At 47.8% G+C, this 20,325-nt stretch overlaps 1 protein-coding gene and 1 long non-coding RNA gene across 2 annotated transcripts; one reads left to right on the forward strand and one right to left on the reverse strand.

The window, feature by feature from the left end:
- Positions 1-552: 552 nt before the first annotated feature.
- LOC121331715 lies at positions 553-8,354 on the forward strand. Its single transcript, XR_005952057.1, has 5 exons — positions 553-1,872; positions 1,949-2,021; positions 3,329-3,414; positions 5,097-5,998; positions 6,807-8,354. It is a non-coding gene; the product is annotated as an uncharacterized LOC121331715 (long non-coding RNA).
- Positions 3,413-19,655, reverse strand: POF1B (POF1B actin binding protein). Its single transcript, XM_041396394.1, has 15 exons — positions 19,326-19,655; positions 14,275-14,313; positions 13,807-13,908; positions 12,393-12,542; positions 11,350-11,480; positions 10,379-10,406; positions 9,478-9,552; positions 7,244-7,336; positions 6,319-6,432; positions 6,011-6,163; positions 5,785-5,895; positions 5,058-5,186; positions 4,704-4,777; positions 4,500-4,614; positions 3,413-3,555 (listed from the first exon to the last, which is right to left on the reverse strand). Exons 1-15 carry the CDS (start codon positions 19,653-19,655, stop codon positions 3,550-3,552), a joined length of 1,650 nt encoding a protein of 549 aa, XP_041252328.1. The 3' UTR covers positions 3,413-3,549.
- Positions 19,656-20,325: the final 670 nt, after the last annotated feature.

The following is a 20,325-nucleotide window of genomic DNA, read 5'->3' on the forward strand; positions in this document are numbered from 1 at the left end:
CTGATACTGACGTTCCTTTGAATTTTTTTTTTTCCTTTAAGAGAGCAAAAAAACTTCTCACATAAAGGTAGGTTTTTTGTCTTTTTACCTGTGTAATAACAGCTTGCACAATTAAATGTTAAAAATGCTGCTATCCTAAATTCCCTCTCTTTTTAGAATACTTGAATTGCAACATCAGTAACAGATTAAAAAGCTGAAGAAGAGCATGTGCAATTAAATTAACCCTTCATCGAGGATTTCCAATGGGCTTTGAGCCACTGAACTCGTAGGTTTTGCACAAAGAGCAGAAATTAAGCAGACAGGAATTAATTCATCTGGGTTTTGTTGCTGCTTTTCCTTGCATGCCCAGCAGTCAGAAGGGAAAAAATCTTAGTGATTTAAGGCTGTGGATTTCTGACAATGTCAGTGCTTTGTTCCTGAATGTTATGTTGGATGCATGGACTGAAGGAGTTTCTTCACCTGAAGATGATCCCTGACTCTGCCCATGGCTGTGCTGGCTCATTTTTCCACTCTACAGACAGACCAAATAATCAGGTAATTGATTGTTCTGTATCAAAGCAGGAGGTTGGTTGCTGTTCTTGAAATAAGATTTTACTAGGAAGTAGTGTTTTAAATCTTCTGAAATGGAAGGATAAAATGGCACCTGAGTCCTCTCAGCAGTTTGAGGGACAGTTCCCAAATCCTTCTCAGTGCCCTCTCCCAGTAAATATTTGAGAGCTGTGACAGGTCAGGGGTGCTTGAGCAAGCAGAGCCTCCCAAAGGTGTGCAGGGCATGCTCTGAAATGTCAGATCTGTTTGGTGCAGCTTTTTATTGTGCTGACAGGTGCAGTTAAAAGTGATTCACATCCTGATCATCAGCTATGTTTTTCTTTCCTCAGGTTTCAACTGCCCACAATTAAAGGCAATAAATTAGAGAGAAAATGAGGAAGAGCTGCAGCAGAACGCTGGAGGTAAAGGTGAGGTACTGGGTGTGGGCTGGTGGCTGCTGGAGCTGTCAGGGACTTCCCAGCCAGGGCTCTGGCTTTTATTTTACAGCTGAGGCAGAGAAACTTCAATTCTGCAGAAAGGTCAGTCAAAACAAAGACAGTTTTTTCCTTTTCAGTGCAAAACAAGATTCTGCATTCTGGCAGGTAAAGACAAGGCAGAATGTATATTGTTGTAATTATATAAAGTAAATAGTGTCTGACTTCTAATTTGTTCCTAGAAAAAATGTAGAAGTCTTGGTGAACCTAGTTGAAATTGAGGTGGGAAATGAGCTAAAGTAATATGTTTCTAACCAGGATTTACAGAGCTAAGTAAATGAGAAAATGTTTTTCTGTAAACTTCAGCAGAAACCACATTAGGTAAATCAGTTCCAGTTCCACAGCAAAGAAGGGACAGCTGAGCCCACAGTAACAGGTACTTCATAGTAAAAAATACTACATTTGATTTTTAAATGCATATGGTTTGAAAACAAAAACAGCCTATAAATAAATGGCCATATGCTTTATCTACTAGTCTAATTCAGCTTTTTGACAGCCATTCATTGCTTTGTGTTTTCTGTCAGTACAAAGTGTAATTACAAAGCCTCTGCTCTGCAGCATTTACAGGGTCTGGTGACCTTCAGATTCTTTGAGGAGCTGTCCTTGTCCCCAGGAGGGAAAGCTGGCTGGCCTGAGCAGCAACCTGAGCTTTTTGTGAGCAGGCTGCAGTTTTCCTGCAGTCCCAGGATGGTGTTTCCACTGGGAGGGAGCAGCTGGATTTGAAAAGAGCATTTGCCTGACGGTGGCCTTTGCCATGCAATTGTCTCACCACACCCAGCAGCTCCTGCTCTGAGCCCTGTCCCACCTCAAGGAGTTCCCTATGCTGTGCCATGGAGTGGAGGAAACACAGGTCTCAGGAAATCCATGGCTGGGATGAGCCATCAGGAACTGTGGCCATTACTAACTCCCATTTCTGCTCTCTGTAGCTTGGTCTGAGCTGTGGGAACGCCCTGGCCCTGGTGGAGCACAAGGAGCACCTGCACCCAGACCCCTGCACAGGTAACTGATGGCATGGAACAAACTGTTAGTCCTTTTTGTGTTCAAGATCACCAGAGGTAAAAAGTCTTTTGCTGACAGTGTAACTTAGATTATTTATTGCACTGACACTGTCCCATGGCAGGAGCACCTTAGCTCTGAGTGTAGATGTACCTTTTATTCACTGCTCTGCAGAAAATGGGGCTGCTTTAGCATCTGTTTTAGAATAATTACTGACTGCAGAGGGGCAAGGCACTCCTCGTTCAAATGAGGGTATTTCACTATTAAAGCCAGGCTGAAGGGGGGACCAGGCTGGTGAAACTGCAGGCCCATCTCAGCCTGGACACACTCAAAGAGCAGCAGCAGGAACAGGTTTTACTCATGGCTCTTTGCCCAGTCCTGAAGAACACAAGGCCAGCTGGACATCCAGCATCACCTGAGGGAGTTCTGGCAGCAGCAGCCAGAAAAGGGAGCCAGCCCCAATCCTTCACTTGTGAAGATTCATGGAGAAGAACAAGACACCACCTAAACTCCTCCAGCTGTATACAAGACAGCTGTTCCAGGACAGACAGACAATGATCCAGAGAGTTAGACTTGGGTTTATTTCATGTTACAGGTAGCCTCCAGCATTCTTTCCCCATTAAACATTGCCTAGGGTCTATAGTATCTGGGAACAGAAATACATGGCTGCAGAAGGAAAGCAAAGCAAGAACCCCACAATAAAAGAGCACCTTTGGATTGCAGCATTGCAAACTTTCCCTGTGAGTCTCTGTGCTGTACTGCTCAGACAACTACTGAATCATGAACACCAAATCAGTTTGAAAAAATTTCTGTGGTCCTTCAAAGAGTGGAAATTGTAAATGGCAGGTTGGTCTGATAAGGAAATTTAGTCCATGAGTTATTTTCACACAAAGTTCTTCTATATAAAAATATACCAAGTTCTTGAAAATTTGAAGCACAGCAAATAAATACAGCTGGTTTGGGGCTGAAAATACATCACCTCTGAGGTCAGAAGCATTCTCTAGAATGAGCCTTGGCCCAGCCCTTCACTGAACTGGGTCCTGCTGGCATTTGCCAGGTCAGAAGCTGGGTTTGGTGTAAGTTTTGTCCTTGGTGTCCGAGCTTCCCAGACAGAGGCAGGTGTAAGGTAAGGAGCAGTTCCCAGTGAGGTATTTTTGAAGTTCCCATGCAGCCCGTGACTCTGCACTGAAAGCAGCTGTGGGAGGGGTGGGGCTGACTTCGGGGTCATTCCCACTCTCAGCATGAAGAGACAGAACATGGCTGAAGGACGAAGAGGAAAAGGTCTCAGGTGTCTTCCTTTTGTCTCCTAGATTGCCTCAGGACTGGCTGGAGAACAGGAGCTAGTCAAGACCAGCTGAAGTCCACAGGGATAGCATCCCACTCTTCCGAGGGAAAAGTGAGTCCTTAATGTTTTCCCAGCTGAGCTCACTATAAGACTGAACCTTTTCTTGGATGCAGAAGAGCAGAAAGTAAAGCAGTTGTAGTGGTTTGTGAACTCCTTGGAGCAGCTCTGAGGGCTCAGAGGTTTCTCTCATTCCTAAAAGAAACAAGCAGCTTTTTAGAAGGAATACACAAACCTGTTTTTGTTATGAAACAGAACTATCTCCCATAAAGCATCTCATTTAATTACCTACTTGTTTTCTTTTCTTTATTGCTGTTTCATTGCTTGACATTTCACTAGGTTGCAATGCACCTGGGTGAGGTTTAGGGATCAGTAATAAAACTCTGCTCTTTGCCAGTGCCCTGAGCCTTCTGCTTTTTTAATCCTGCTGCAGGCAAGGTCCCCTTGAGGGACGTGCCAGGTGTGTTACCTGTCACAGAACTGTCCCCTGGCAGTGTCCAGGTGCTGCTGTGACCTTGTGCTTGCAGCCACCACCCCTGCTTGGCCACCCTGCCATTTCTGCAGCCTTTACCTTGTAGCCAGACTTGGCACCACGGGCCCTGCCTGTAACAGAAATAGCTTCTGCAGCCCTGTTTTCTATTTTTACTCTGAATCACTCCTTAAAACGTCACCACTCTTCTGCATTCCTGGGTTCGTCACTGCCCTGGCTCACGGTGAGTTTCAGGGATGTGGTGCTTTTTATGTTTTACTAATGGCTTGGAGTCATTAATGCTCCTCGTGCAGAGGAGCACAGCCCTCCCAAATCCCTGCTCACCTGAGAGCACAGCAGGACACAGTCCCTGCCGACCTGCCCAGTACACCAACACCCCGGGGCCGGTGTTAGAGCAAGCTGATGCTTTTGTTCAGAGTAATTACGTGCCAGAGAAAACAACAAAAGGTTTTATTTGTACCACACCCACCAATTACTGCCTGTCCCAAAAGCCAGGACAGTTCCCTGGCTGCAGTCAGTCACTTTGCTTTTTGCAGTTAAATTACCACGAGGGCATCGCTGAGCTCTCAGTTCGGGTGATACTTGCTTTGAAGTTAAACTGAACACTTAGGGATTACAGAGGGAACAGTCCATATCCGGGTAAACTTACATGTTTCCAGATCTCTCCAGTCCTCTCAATTACAATCGTTTGTGATTTATTGACAGGTGATGTGACCTTGTAGTCATCAGACAGGAGACCCAGAATAGGATACTGATTCCTGTACCTGTGGAGAATTGAACAGGTTGCTTAACAGAGCCTAAACAAAGGAAAGCCCAAATTATGTGTTTTTAAAAAAGGTGAATAACACGTTACTTTTTAGTGATGATGGCTGTCACCCCAGGGGACTGACTGCCTGATAACTTCTCATGCTTCAGTCTGAAGAGCTCCTGACAAAACCAAAAAGCAAACAGTGATGTGAAGTAATGTTTTTTGAAGTATTAGTTCACTAAAGCCACAACAAAATATTTGCAGAAATTTGTCTCAACAGTCTGAAAATCTGCCCTTCCAGAAAGCTGTCAGAGAAACAGCATTCAGTTAGAACAAATCCTAACCCCCTTTCCTGAGCCAGGAGAGGACAAAGGACTTCCTGGTAAGGTGCCACCTACACAGTACATTGAGGCTTAAACACAAAAACCCTTAGAAGAGAAATAACTTGTGTTATTTTACCTCCTGCTGTTGTTTAATAAAAGCCTCTTTGTCCTCCAGCAGCGATGTCAGTTCGTGCAGCCTCATTTGCAAGTCGCTGTTGCTCCCCTCTCTCCTGGTTATGTCCTGCTGGAACTGGCACAGCTGGGACTGCAGAACAAGGCAGGAGCTCTCAGGTGTGGGGGGCTCTGGGCAGGGCCCCTCAGCACCCACCCAGGGCTCCAGGAGTGGCATTTCATTAACACCATCAACAGTGAGGCCCAGGGATTTTCAGGTGAGGGAGTTGAGCCACACAGTAAATTCAGGAAGTGCTAATTGGACTGAATTCTACTCAGTAGTAATTTAATTATATTAGAATTCTCAAGCTAAACCAACACTGAACCAGTTGAATTGGCTTCCAGAGTTGGAAACTTTTACCACCAATTTCCATGAGAGACATGAGAGACATAATTACAGCTGTGACTGGGATTTATTTTTGTTTCCTATCAAGGATATTTTGACTAATTTCTTAGGTTATCAGGACACACAAAATATCCCTTTGGGACAGCCCACTAATCAGGTTGATCCTGATTTCTTCATGTAAAGAACAGTTAGGGTTTTTTTTAAATCACGGTTTTATGTTCTACTATAAAGGTTTTACCATCACCAGTGTCTATGAGTAAAGTAACTGCACAGCCAGAAGACACCCAAAAGGTGCCTGTGGAAGATCTCTGCTGCTGTAGTGCACACAGGCAGCAGAGCCCCTTACCCTGAGGCTGCGGATCTCCCTGTCCTTGTCCTCCCTCAGGTTGTTGATCATCTCCACGTAGCGGCTGGAGAGCTCGTCTGTCGTGGTCTGCAGGGTGGGGCTGGAGCAGCTCTGCAGCAAAGAACCCAATTTTATTTTACAAAGAGAGTTTTCATCGTTAGTTTTCCTGCACTGATCCCTCTGAGTCTGGGACTCAGCCACTGCACCCAGCCAGGTGAGCCCTCACCTGCAGCTTGAGGCTCTGGATCTCCTGCTCCAGGGCCCTCTTGCTGTACTCCAGCTCCTTCAGCTGGCAGTCCTTGTCACCCTCGCTGAGCCGCAGGGACAGGAGCTGTTCCTCCAGGGAGCGGCATTTGGCAGTGCTGTCCCTGAGCCCTTGCTGGAAAGCACAGGGGGAATGAGCACCTGGAATTCCTCAGGGGAGGAACAGCATCACACACACAGCAGGCAGCAGTTACTCAGAGTACCCAGAAGTCAGCAAATTGCCCCCATGTTGGCTGCCTGGAATGACACTGGAAATGTTTCTTGATTTACCTGCTGCTGACGATTGTTCTCCCTCAGAGAAGCCAGCATTGTTTCATATTCTTTCACTTGGGAATCCTTAAAAGCCAAATCCTTCTTCAGCAAGACATTGTCAGTTTCCAGCTTCTGCAGGACATAAGTCAAAAGTTTACAGTCAAAAGCTGCAATTTTTCAGTAAAATTTTTCAGTAAAATTTCTTCCCATAAAGTGCAACACAGTCATTAATAAAGGGATGTTTTAGAACTGAGAGAATGCTCAACTTTCTTGAAAGTCTGGGGTTTAGGTACATAGCACACACTGTAGTGCCCATGGCTTTGTGCTGGGTGGTGAGCACTGGGATCCTGGACACTGCCCTTCCAGTCTGCCCCAGAAACAATTTAAATAGAAGCCAACAAAAAGCCCCAAACAACCAAAAATCACCCCAAAACTAAGTCCACTGCACTGACTCCTTGGTCTGTGTTTAAGTTCAAATTCTTCTCCCTCAACTTCGCATTTTCCAGGACAATGCTGTGACATTCTCAGCGGTGCTGAGCACTTGGGCTGGGATGGAAACAACAGCAATTGTCTGCTGCCTGCATCCACAGGGCTGGGATGGCTGAAGGCCAGAGAACCTGTGGAGCTGCCAAAGGCACCCCTGTCCATCCAGCCCAGAGAACCTGTGGAGCTGCCAAAGGCACCCCTGTCCATCCAGCCCAGAGAACCTGTGGAGCTGCCAAAGGCACCCCTGTCCATCCAGCCCAGAGAACCTGTGGAGCTGCCAAAGGCACCCCTGTCCATCCAGCCCTGAGAACCTGTGGAGCTGCCAAAGGCACCCCTGTCCATCCAGCCCCTGAGGCACTGACAGAGCAGCCACTGCCACCAGCACAGCCACAGCCTGGAATGCCAGCCCTGGGCTCCTGCTCCAGCTGGGAGCAGCTGGAGGAGGAGCAGGACTCACCCCCAGGTCATCCTGCAAATGGCAGAGCTCCTCCCGCAGGTTCTTGAACGTGGAAAGCACAAGTCTCAGGGATTTGTCCGACGTCACTCTCATCTGGGAGGGGAGAAATGAAAAGGATAATTGGGTTTAATTAGGCAGCTTTGTTTACAATGTGCCTGACAAGAGGTAGAACAGAAACTGCTTTACAGCTGACAGTAACTTCTAAAACCATTGCACGTCCTTTGAAGTGCCCACAGTTTCTACAGGAAATATTTTCCTTCCACTTTGTTCTGCAAATGCCAATGTTCAGTTTCTGCCTTGTAACACAGGACAACGTTGTTAAAATGAAGGAGCAACAGGGTAAGGAACTGCCTTTGTACACCAATAAAGGGAAAAACAAATGTGTTAATATTGTACAATTATTATCAGAGCTTTAAAAGCTTTGTGCTTACACTGATTTTTAAAAATTACTGCCCTGCCTTAAAAGGCACAGAGGAATGAGTCATGTTTGAGATCTGGCAAAGCTCTGGGCTCAAGGATGAGGGACTTTAATTAACATTTTTAAAAATTTAAATTAAAAAAGCTCATACAGCCAACTCCTCCCTTTAAAAGGAAAAAGATCCCAAAGATGAAAGGAGTCATCTGGATGAAAGAGAAAACCATAAGTGACCACAGCCCACTGTTCTCCTTTGGAATGCTAATCTTAATGCCTTTAATAGCTGTGTATTGATTCAGGTGAAAATATTAATTGTTGCATTTCATGATACACTTATAGTATTTACAAGAAAAATAACAGACTTTGAAAGGACACACAAATAACTCCTCAAGTTGTAACACTCCTTGAAAGGGCTGAATATTCTGTACAAAAGCTGTGGGTCCTTTTCTGTCCAGACCAAAGTGAAACTTTGAGCTCTCATGCTCTCTATCCGTAAGAAAATTGGCCCTTGCCCAGTTTTTTATCCCCACTGGTGCCGTGGTGTGACTGAGACTTCACTCCTAGCACAACTCACCTTTTTGTTTGTTTTGTGATTAAAGTGGAATTTTACTTTTGTCTTATGGTATTATTGGTTTTATTGTGTAATACACTACAGAGTAGTTTGAAAGAAGGAATTGAGTCAAAGGGTGAAATTTAGACTATAAAAATATAAGTAAAACCCCACTCAGCAATTGCTTAGTGCTAGAGGTTGCTCAATCCCAGAGGTGCCTTGTGCTTCTCCAGTGGAATTCTCTGTGTCCTTAGACAAGGAAGAAGCCTCTGGCATTCCCAGCTCGGGATCCTGGGCTGTGCAAACCCTTCCCTCCCAGCTCTGTCCCGGGTGGATCCTGACAACACCTGGGTCACCAAAAGCCATTTTGGCTGCATTTTATAATCACAGCTGTGAGGATGTAAAACCAGCTGGACACAGAGACAACAGGAAATGCCTGTTCCAACTCTTCACCTGGAGCTGAACCAGCCTCCCAGGACAGTGTGCCACTGTGAGGCCATGGAATATCTGGGTCCGTCTTCCTTGTAAGAGAAGCACAGAATAATTCCAGTTGGAAGTGATGGGGATGTCAGAGCAGGGCAGCTGTGAACTCAGACCAGGCTGCTCCTTCTCAACCTCATTTCAATGGATGTTTTTTTTACCAGGAAGTGATTCCAAGGTGCAGCTCCCAGGCAGGATCTCCCTCCCCCTACCTGAGGGAAGGAGCCCAGATCAGGACTCTCCTGCTGAGGCTGCCCTGGATCCTGCTCTGACACACCTGCCTGGCAAAGGCAGCTCTGGGTGCTAAGCTGTGCTTTTGGCATCCAACAGCAAACAGAACCATTCCTGTTGTGGTTCAGGTGTAAAGAGTTTTGTCCTGGGCTGGTTCTTCAGCTCCCTCCCTGCTCCATGCCCAGCCATGGGGCTGGGCTGGGAGCAGGTGGGATTCAGGCTCTGCTTCTGAGTTTTTAGCACCTCCTGTTTGTGTTTGGCTTTTAAAGCCTTAAACACAACACAGAAAGATGAAAGGTCTCTGTTCTCCTGTCAGTGGTCAAAAGCCAGGACAGTTTCCAGTGAAACTGCAGGAAAGCCCCAGCAGAGCTCAGTTTAAAACACACAAGTGGACTGTGGGTCCGTGTGACACTTCCTTTAAAGCCACCATTCCACCCCCTCACTCTAGAAGCAACGGGATGAGGGAACACAGAGTGAAGGGTGTTATGTACCAAGTCCCTCCTGTGTGTGAGCCAGCTCCTACTGCTCCCAGCTCCTACAGGCTGCCAAGCTCCATACCTGGAGGAGATAACGAATCTGCTGCTTTGTTGCCTCAGACAGTCCTTTGGGAATTAATTCTTCAATATCTTCAGTCTAAGCAAAGAAGGGAAGAAAGAGGAGACATCTTGATTAAGAATTTTGCCTGGTAGATTAGTAATGTGGTTTCTTCATTAATTACACAGCTCTGCTATGAAAAACATCCTTAGTTCAAGGCAAATAAGAACAAAAATAGATCAAAGTCTATCCAGAAAACTTCCAAAGTCTTTTATATGTGGGGCATGTACAAAGTGAGATAAAATGATACATGAAGCATATATTCAAATGCTTAAATTCAACATTTAAAAGCAGTATTCAAACCAATCCTCTCTCAGGAAGCAACAGCTGATGCTACAACAACTCCCAGCAGTTTATGGGGAGCAAAACCTCATGTTTCTGAATGGGCTGCCAGTAAACCCCAGATGACCAGCAGGAGATGCTGCCAGGATTCAGTGGCATTTGCTTCCTGCAGGTGAACCCTGGACAGGTATTTCTGCCCCATTCACACTGAATGCCTTCAAAGGTGCAGCACCTGCTGCTCAGCAGCAGCTTCACTGGCCAGGGAGTGAAAGACCCTTTACAAAAAACACACTGTAAAAATAGAGGTACCTATGCAAGTCATTTTCCAGTGAAACCATTACTGGAACAGCAGGAGAGACTTCCAAAATTTGACTCTCATACTGGAATAATGCAAATTCTTGAAGTTTCCTTTCAGTGTTACCACATTTGCAAATACCTGCCTGGCAGTGGTTTTCGGGGACTGAATGTTTTTATCAAGCAGGAAGCATTAACTAACCAAGACCAGCCTCCTTCACTTCAACTGCTTTGACTTTATTTGCTTGAGCCCTCCCCCAGTGGTGGCAGGGGACAGCCTGGGCCTTACCTGGCACGTGAATTCAATGTCGTGGTTCCTGTAAAACACAAAAAGCTGTTTGAGAACTTCCAGGATTCAGACACATTTACCACACCACTAAAAGATTTTCTGGACAATACAGAGCAAGGGTCTTTCTCAGCTGAAGGTCATTACCTTCCCTCTGTGGAGGAACTCCTGGGGAGACTGGAGTCCTCCAGCAGCACTGCAAACACAGGCTGACTATCCCCAGTCCTTTGGGCAGTTATCCCAATTATGGGCAGTTAACCCAATTACTCCCTTAATTGCCTGGGTAATGGTTTGCCCACAGCTCTGCTGCAATTCCCAGCCCTGCCCCAAATGTTGACTTGGCATTCTCAGGGTTTCTGTGATAGTTAAATTCCCTTTCTCCCCTGCTACAGGACCACTTTCCTTATTCAGTGATCTTGGAAGGCACCAGACAAGATCGGGAGTGAGGGGGAAGAATGAGTGTGATGGAGGGAATGGGGAAGGGCTGTGCAGGGCACTGCCTGCTGTGACTCTCATTCCTTGCCACAGATGGTCTGCAGGGCTCTGCAGAAAATGTGCTTTATGTTCATTTGGATGTAGAGAATGAGCTTTATGCCTGGTGGTGGCTGTCCTTTAATCCATGACACAACACCACGACAGGACAGAGGAACATTTGGGTTGTTTCCTCAGGACACAGCAATAGAATTGTGTCATGAAATATATGTCAGTTTGCTGTAAGTTCTTGTTTGCTCAATGTACAAACACATGTAGGAGATAGAATTCTTAAGCATGACATTCAATAAATTTCCTTGGCTTACAGCATTTCTATGTCCTCAGTTACTTGCAAATCAGATGAATTGTTGTAAAACACCCGGGTCAATTCTGGCTGCCAGGAAGAAACAAGGAGCACAACCAATCCACAAACAACACTGTCCCTGCCAGCTGTGCAGTGCTGGATGTCTGGGGCATGGCAGTAACAGATCCAGTGGCAATACCTTGTCCCAATCTTCTCCACGTGCTGCAGCAAGCAGCTGTACAGGTCATTGCTCTTGCGGTGCAGCTCGGCCAGCAGCTCCCCAAAGAAGCGGCAGTCCAGCTGCTCGGGGCTGTCCTGGGGGCAGCTCACCTGCAGGAGACAGGCAGGGCATCAGGACAGGGTCCCTTCTTTGGGATGAAAGCTGAACATGAAAATGCTGCAGGTAGGATTTGGGTCTGGTTGCTCTTAGCAATTTTCAGTTTAATTACACTTTTCTTGGTAGTGAGTTTTCCACATCTGCTGGTTTTCAATAAACCGTACAGAGAGGAATGACTTCCTTTAGAACAACAAGAACTCTGCTTCCACAGCAGAGTCCTCAGCCCAAGCTGAGTGTCCTGAGCTGGCTGATGGGAGTGTCCAGCTCTGGAAGGTTCTGCACAGGTCTGACACCGAGGTCCCCAGGGTGTTTGTCACCCAAACACCGACTGGGTGCACAGGAGGGACCTGCTGCACTCCCTCCCCAGCTGCACTAACAGGCTGCAGGTACACCAGGAAGCTCCTTTAGCGCTTCCACTGAATTTGTGTCAACAACTTTTGCATCAAATTGAAATACATTTGAAGCCCTAGCTGATCAGCATAGGAAGAAAGGAACCCCGAGCTGATATTTGCCAAGGTTATAAAGCAATGTGTGTTTCCTCCCAAAGCAGAGGCTGTGCATTCCTCAGTCTTTGTGTACAGACTGACAGGTGAAACCCGAATTGATGGGTAAAGAAAAGCAAAACCAAACAGCCCCGTGAGACTGAGCCCAGCTAAACACCACGGGCTCATCTCAGTCAGTGCACAGGTCTGTGACAATGGGAAATACAACTCTCAAACAGCTTCCCCCCCCACCAACACCACCTGATAAAGCCTTGGACAGTCCCAGACAGACACACAGACCCTGCTCAGTGACAAGGGTCCCGCACAAACCTGTGGGGACTGCAGAGCCACAAAAGCGCTCGCTCCCGGGGTCTGTCCCTGCCTGAGAACGAACCGCGGAGCGCTCACCAGCTCGGGGGGGGCCGTGCCCCTCCTCACGGGGTGTCCCCGGCACTCGTCACTCCCCGGGCCCGGGCACAGCTCGCAGGGACTGCCCGTCTGTGTCTGCTGGCACTGCTGGGTGACCACGAGCGGCGGGCACGGCTCCGCCGGGCACACCGGGAACTGCCGCTCCTGGCACAGAAAGGAGCCGTCAGTGCTGGGCTGCACGGGTGGGAAATGGCTCTGCTGGGGCAGAAAGGGTTAATGCTGGGTACTGCAGGGTGGGAAATGCCCCTGCTGGGGCAGAAAGGGTTAATGCTGGGTACTGCAGGGTGGGAAATGCCCCTGCTGGGGCAGAAAGGGTTAATGCTGGGTACCCTGCACGGGTGGGAAATGCCCCTGCTGGGGCAGAAGGGACCTGTCAGCGCTGGGCACTGCAGGGACATCAACCTCAGTAGTGAATGAAACGTGTCCGTGCCTGGCTGTGCTGGTGGTGGCTTTGGATGATTTAATGATCCAAATTAAATGGCTTTTTTTATACCTAACAGGGTTGTAATTCACCATTTTCCCTCCCAGTTTTAGTAGCTGCCAGTGAGACGCACGGGTGAAACTTTTCCCAAGCTGGATGCCACACTACACACAGAAATTTCCTTTACTATGCTCCTGATTTGACCTAAATCTAAACATAGATCAGGTAACAAAAACCAGAAGTAAAACTACGGTTTCCAGGGCTAAACTCAGCAATTTTTTATTCTTTCCTTTGGACATCATCTGCAGCAAGAAAAAAGCTGTTGTTTATAATTACGAGTTTTTTCCTTTTCCACCTCAGAGACTGGTTATCACAGAGAATTCAGCTATCAAAAATCCAGAGGCATGAAAAGTCCCATTTTAAAAAACAAAATAAAAAAAAACCTCAGGTCAATCACTCTGAGAAATGCTAAATTTCAAATGTTTTTTCCTGCTGGAAATGTTTCAGAGCAGTGAAAGGGAGCAGTATTTTTTCTATTGACAAAACACCAATTGTGAGATGAAATTTCAGACAGATTTGCCAAACATATTTTTCCAAGAGTTAGTAAAATAAAAAATTGTGGTTTTAATTTTTTTTTTCTAAAAATGTATCTTGGTTGTTCTGTTATGAAGCTATTACAAGAAACTAATTCACAGCCACTACTCAGATATAGACTGACAATATTAGAGATACAACAGCAGTTTTCATTGTTAATTAATAATAAATTCTTAGGAAAAATATGGCCAACATTCCACTTTCTGCTCTCCTTAAATATTGCTTCATTTCCTTTGAGAATACATCCTAGATCACAACAAGGCAGTTCTCAGGTTGGCAGCTACTCCTAACCAAAAAAAGAAAAACCCAGAACCAAATCAACCCAGAAACATCAATTTCCTGCTACCAACTCAATGTTCTTCTTGCAACAGATAATATAAACACACAACTTACTTGGAGGGGATTTAATAGCTCATATTTTCTTATTGTTTTTTCATAGATGACATTATTTCCAGGAGAGAAACTGGCCCCTCGAAGAAAAGGGGATAATGGCTCCTGTAAAACATGTAAATAAAAACATCCATAAATCTTGTCAAACAGCAAACTCAGGATTAGTGCAATTTTGACTAAAAATAAATAATTGAAAGGTATGTGAGCTGTCCTTTAGGATGTGAACATGTGAGTGTGTGTCCATTTGGAAACAGAGTGGCTGTGCTTGCATAGGGACTATGTGAAATAAATACAGTAGAAACAGTAATTAATCAATATTAATAAAGACTTAACTGCTGAGAGCTGGGAGCCTGACTGGCCATTCTGCAGTGTTTTCAATCCCGGATAATTCCCTCAGAGGTGTGAGCTGAGTGCTCTGAGTGTTTATCATCCCCCCTGGAGGAGCTGAGGGAAGTCCAGCAGTTTCCCTACCTGATCCGGGTTCTCGATAATGATCCTGCGGATGGTGCCCTGTAGGGAGGAAAAAAGGTTCAGAGATGACTGCAGCTCAACCTCCAACACCTTTCCTGGCAGAGGAGTCTGATTATGGACATTGGCTGTAAATACTCTGGGATCCCCTGGCCACAATCATCTGGAGATGTTTCAAACCCAGGGCCTTCACACCCCAAAGGAACTGGCCCATGTGCAGCACAGCACGACACAATCCTTCACGGCATTTTAAGAGCTGGGCTTTTCTCAATCCCCTCTTTGCAGGTCTGAGGGAATTAGTCCATATTTTCTGTAAGTGCAGCAGAACAGGCTACAAATCAAAGCTGGATGAGCCTTCCTGGATCCCATGTCCCTGTTCCAGTCCATCTCTTTGATTTTTGGCTTTTTCATGTTACACATCAAGCTCAGCTGGTGCAGATGGAGATGCATAATACTCTTTTTGCTTCAACAAGGCATGAATTTTGGATTTTGCTTAAACTCAGAAGTGAACAGGTAGAGGAGCTGCCCAACAACCCATTGGGTCACATCCAGTGCACACAGCTCCACATCTGCCACCTCTGGGAACGATACCCACATGGAGCATCTGCACATTCCTGAATGAAAAATGAGATGTGCCTCTTTAAATTACAAGAATCTGTCCCTGGCAGCAGCTTTGTTTTCAAATAGATTTCTTCAGGTTTGCCCCAGTACTGTCTGGAAGCAATTGCAGACACTGTCCTCCACCAGTTCTAACAAATCACACCTTGCTTCAACCCCTCACACCCAGGCCTTTACCCAAACAAGCAGAGCTCCCACTGAACCCAATCTAAGGACTAGGCAATTTGTCAGTTTGCAGCATAGTGTTTATCCTCCCTCACAGCACAGACCTCCAATTTTCATAATGAATAATTTCTTTCCCAAAGCCAGGGGGAAGTTTATGTTGCTGCAGCTCAGTCTCAGCCACATTCTCAGCCAGGCGAGAGCAGTTCTGAAGTAGGTCAGATTTCCAATCAACTGTTGCATAAGTTTAGGAAGCCTGGAGCAGTTTTCCAAACCTCCCAAGAGTGAATCATAACAGCACCAGGAAAGAGGAACAAAAGTAGAAAATAAACTGTTTTTGCAGCAGTCAGAGTAATAAAGAAATTTCAAAATTAAAACTGCTGCAGAAACTTGGGGAGCTGCTCAGTGCAGCTGCCACCCCATGTGCCAGCAGGACTTTGGGGACACAACACAGAGAAGAGACAGCACAGAGAGGAGGAACATGCAGCCCATCCTGCACCACCAACACCTGCAGAACTGGAATAAAAAGTGAAATACTCAGCACAGGAATGACCACTGGTCCTTCCTTCAGCCCAAACTCAGAGCAGGCACAGCCTGAGCCTGGTCTGTGAGGAGCACACGGAGCTGTGACACCAGAGAGCCGTGGGACAGCAGGGACTGCTCCGTCCCAGGACAGGGACAACACATGGCCATTGTGTGACACTGAACAACAGCCCTGGAATCCACTGAAAGGATGGACAAACGTGCCAGGGCTAGCTCAAAGTCTAGAGAGGATAACGCATCCAGGGTGTCTCAGAGAATAAACCCACAGCAGAGGAGTCTGGAGCATTTTAAGTTGAAACAGACTTTTTAAATATCCTCATTGTATATGCAATATTATACAGAACCTAAGAATGTTTTGCCTGGATAAAATTATGCTTATTTTTGAGATACCCAAACTCTTTCATTTTCAAAGAGCTGCTTTACAAACACGGATTTGCCTGCCCTTTCTCCCATTCCAGCCAAGCAGGCTGGACTGGCACAGGCTGGGAGGGGACCAAGAGGCAGAACACTGTGTCTGTGCCAGCCTGCACTGCCCACACACAGCTCGGGGCTCTGCACAAGGAGCTGCCACCTCCAGGACCTCTGGAGCTGTCCCCCAGCAGTGGGAACATGGAAAGGGATCTTGGGCTGTTTCTGTTTTCCAGCATTCCCAAGGGGCACAGCTCAGGCTGCTCTCTCCAAGCAGACAGAAGATGCAGTGTCTGAAGATGCAGCATTTTCTGTCTGGGAAAAGGAAGGGGAAGGTGGGATTCCAAAGGGAAAGCCCAGTGCTGTTGTGGGTTTGGAATTCATGACAGCCTGAGCAGTCAGTCTATGTCTGTTTTACACAATCACAAAATGGAAGGGACTTTGAAGTTCTTCCTGTTCCAACTCCCTGCCATGGGGCTTAAAAGCAGAATTTTAAAAGGTAACACTAAAACTTGCATGAATATTTTTGCTAGTCTTTAAGATTTCTAAATAAGATTTTTTTTTAATTTTAGAATAAGCACTTGATAGATTTATCCTTAGTGTGCCATTTTTATGTAGAAGCAATCCAGTGTCCTGGGATTTTTAAAATTTCAACAGGCTACCTACCCTTGGCTTCAGCCAACCCAGAGATGAAAGTGAGAATTTAATCTATGTCAAAGGCCTTTATCCACAACACATTGTCTTGCTAATGACAAGCAATCCAGTCATCTGCTCCTAATCTATGAGTTCCAGTTGGCAGGTGAAATGGGGAAATGGCAGGCAGTGTCTGAGGCTGTTACAACACAGACCAACCCTAAAGCTGGTTAATATTGCACCATTTTCATGGGAGCTTTGCACGTCACAGAACCGAGCCCAGCCACACAAACACCTGACTCCCAAAATTTCTCAGATGGACAGAGAGCCCCTACAAAGCCTGTCAGGGTTTCGCCCTCTGCAAACATTTTATATGTGCCACTTCACGAATTATCTTTCCATGACCATGGAGAAGGGATTCATACACATAAGCCACACTGGAAGGGAATTTATTCCAAACACTTCTCATTTAGGTCAAGCAGAGCAAAATTTGCTATGAATTACTCCAAAACAAACCACAAAAGTAAAAAAAAAAACCCTGAATCACAAAAAGCACCAGCACATGTGCTCTGTGCACACAGCAATTTCAAATTCTCCCTCTCTCCAGCTTGTTAAAAGTGTACATAAACACAAGAGCACACCCCAGCCACATGACTGAAAACCAGCACTGTGTCAACAGGGATGTACGTCTGTTATTGTTAATCCACGCAAACTCTGCAGAAGCAAATTAAATATTGCTCAAAGACAGCCCTTTGGTTTAGCAGCACACAGAGCTGAAACTGCAGCTCTGGCTGCCACTACCCCCAAATCCTCCTGTGACAACAAACACAGATGGGAGCTTGGTATCGGTCCATTATTCACTTTACCTGGCCCTGCACAATGGGCTCAAAGGGCAACTGATCCACTCTTTGGGAATGTCCTACACCCTCCCAGGGCTTCTCTGAGGCAACTCCCATTCAGCACCAAGTGTGCCACTTCTGCCTCCTCCCAGCTGACTTCCCTGTTTGTTACTGTTTTCTGCTTTAATAACTTCCTAATAATCTGTATTAGGCACCTTCCTTCTCCACCACTGAAACTGCAACCCACACAAAGCCTGACTGAGCTACACCCTCTTGTCTTTAAAGTCTCGTCCAGCAAAACACTTCAGCAAGAAATTAGTTTTCATCAGCAGGACGTAATGGATTCAGTGACTACAACAGATGCTGAAAATTAAACATCCTCCATAGAGCAGCGACAGCATTTGAGTCTGTAATCCTTGTTCACGTACTTATCTAGGCAGAGGAAGCTTGGGACTGCAATGTTTATGCCAATGAATATTTAATTAATTAACTGCAATTCAGACTATCATCCAGCCTAGCTGAGCAGATCACTTATCTGGGAGGTGAGAGACCTGTGTTTACACTCCTGCCCTACATCTTGCAAAAGAGCATTAACAACCTGGACACAGAGGGAATGGCTCTGCCATTACCAACTCCTACACTGCCCTTATGATGATTATGACTCGCTCAGCCTGGAAAAACTCACCAAGATCATCGAGTCCAACCATTCCCCAGCACGGCCAAGGCCACCGCTTAACCATGTCCTCAAGTGCCACAGCCACACATTTATGAACACTTCCAGGGATGGTGAGCCCACCAATTCCCTGGGCAGTATGTTCCAATGCTTAACCATCCATTCCATGAAGAATTTTTTCCTAATATCCAACCTAAACCTCTGCTAGCACAACTTGAGGCTGTTTCCTCTTGTCCTTCTATTAGCACAGCTGCTCAATCACTTCCCAGGATTTACATAAACCATCCTGGAGAGCAAGGCAGCCCTCAAACTATGCAAATACTGCTTTGAAAGGAATGCAGATCTTGTATTGGTCTTAATCCAGATTCTTTTTGACAGGTAAATATAACACGGGAAAGAAAATTCAGAAAGAGTTCATCTCGAAACAAATGTACATTGCCATTTGAGTACAGCAGAGCAATCCTATTGATGTTAATGGCATTTTGCTGTATGAAGAAAAAAAATGGTTTGAGAATAAATTTTGATCTCCTTTCTGGTTTTGCAGTCAAATCTGTTCTTTAGCTATTGGTTTCTAGTTTTAATACACCATTTGCATGTGTTAAATTCCACCGATACTTTCAAGCCATGCCTTGGATACACACACAACAAACCTGCTGAACTGCATTGCGAGGGCTTTCCAAGCCCGACTCCAACACCTCACTCGCGGACCTTATTAAGCAGCATCGATTCAAAGAGAACTAACAAGCACACAGGCTTCGAGCTCCATTTACATGAGCAGCCCGAACTCAGCAGAGCCCCGCGGGGGCATCGCGGCGTGGGAAGGGAGCAGCGCCTGCGGGGCACCGGGGCCGGGCCGTGCCAGAGCCGGCCAAAGCCGCCTTCTGCGGCCAAAGGCCGGGAAAGGTGGCACCGCATCCCTGCCCGGGGACAGGGACCGCATCCCTGCCCGGGGACAGCCCGCTGAGGCTGGGGACCGCGGGGAGCGCCCACAGCGGTGTTTCCACAGGAGAAACGCGCGGGGGGAGCGGAGGGGCCGGGGCTGGACCCGTCCCACCCCCGGGGGAGCCCGGCCCGACCCTCAGAGCCTCCGGCGTCGGGCTCCGGCTTCGACGGCCGCTCATGCCGTGCGGGAGCAGCCCCCGAGGGGCCGGGCCGAGGCCGGGCCGTGTGCGCCGTACCTGTGGCGGGTCGCAGCCGTGCCCGCAGTCCAGCGGCGATGCGGCCCGGGAGGAGCAGGAGGTGCTGACCCGGCGGCAGCCCGGCCCGTAGGTGCGCACCCGGTCGTAGGCCACGGCGCCGTCCTGCTGCTGGTGCGGAGCGGGGTCCACGCAGGGCAGCGGCCGCGGCGGCTCCGGGCACGGCGGGGGCTCGGGGCAGGGCGGCGGCTCGGGGCAGGGCCGGCGGGCGGGCAGGGTGCTGTAGTGCTGCTGCCGCCGGTAGTAGTGCTGCTGCTGCTGGAGGTGCGGGGGCAGCGCGGGCGGCTGCAGCTGCTGCTGCGCCCCGAACATCGCGGCGGGACTGCGGCAGCGGCGGCGGGGCCGCTCCGGCTTTACCTGCGCGGGCCGCGCCTTGGGCGGGCCGCACCTGCGGGCGGGGAGCCCCGGGCCGACCCCGCCCCGGCACCGGCACCGGCCCGGAACGGGCTCCGCGCCGACCGCGCTCCCGGGACAGCAGCGTGGCGAAACATCACCCTGCGGGATGGGAGAAAAGCAAAGCCCCGCGCTGCTCAGTGAAGCCCTTTGCTGTTGTTCTCTTCACAGCGCGTGTCGGGGGAGTGTAAACCCACAGCTGCCTGCTGCTCAAATGAACTTTGGTATTCTTTCCAGGGAGGTTATGAACCCGGGTTATGAACCCTCCCCGCCTGCAGGAGGCTGTGCCTGGAGCAGCAGCACCAGGGCAAGGAGCAGGGTCTGACCCTGCATCCCCGCACCGCTGAGCACGGGCTGCCCTCAGCCAGCGGCTGTCTGAGCATCCCGGGATGGCCTGGGTTGAAAGGGACCTTAAAGCCCGTCCCGTGCCACCCTGTGATGTGCGCAGGGACATTCTCCGCTGTCCCAGGGTGCTCCAAGCCCCGTCCAGCCTGGCCTTGGACACTTGCAGGGATGGAAAAGCCATAGCGGGTCTGGGCAACCTGTGCCAGGGCCTCACCAGGCTCAAAGGGACGGATTTTCCTCAGTG

Source organism: Onychostruthus taczanowskii, unplaced genomic scaffold (assembly GCF_017590055.1).
Source record: "Onychostruthus taczanowskii isolate IOZ18803 unplaced genomic scaffold, ASM1759005v1 scaffold13, whole genome shotgun sequence".
Lineage (NCBI taxonomy): Eukaryota > Metazoa > Chordata > Aves > Passeriformes > Passeridae > Onychostruthus > Onychostruthus taczanowskii.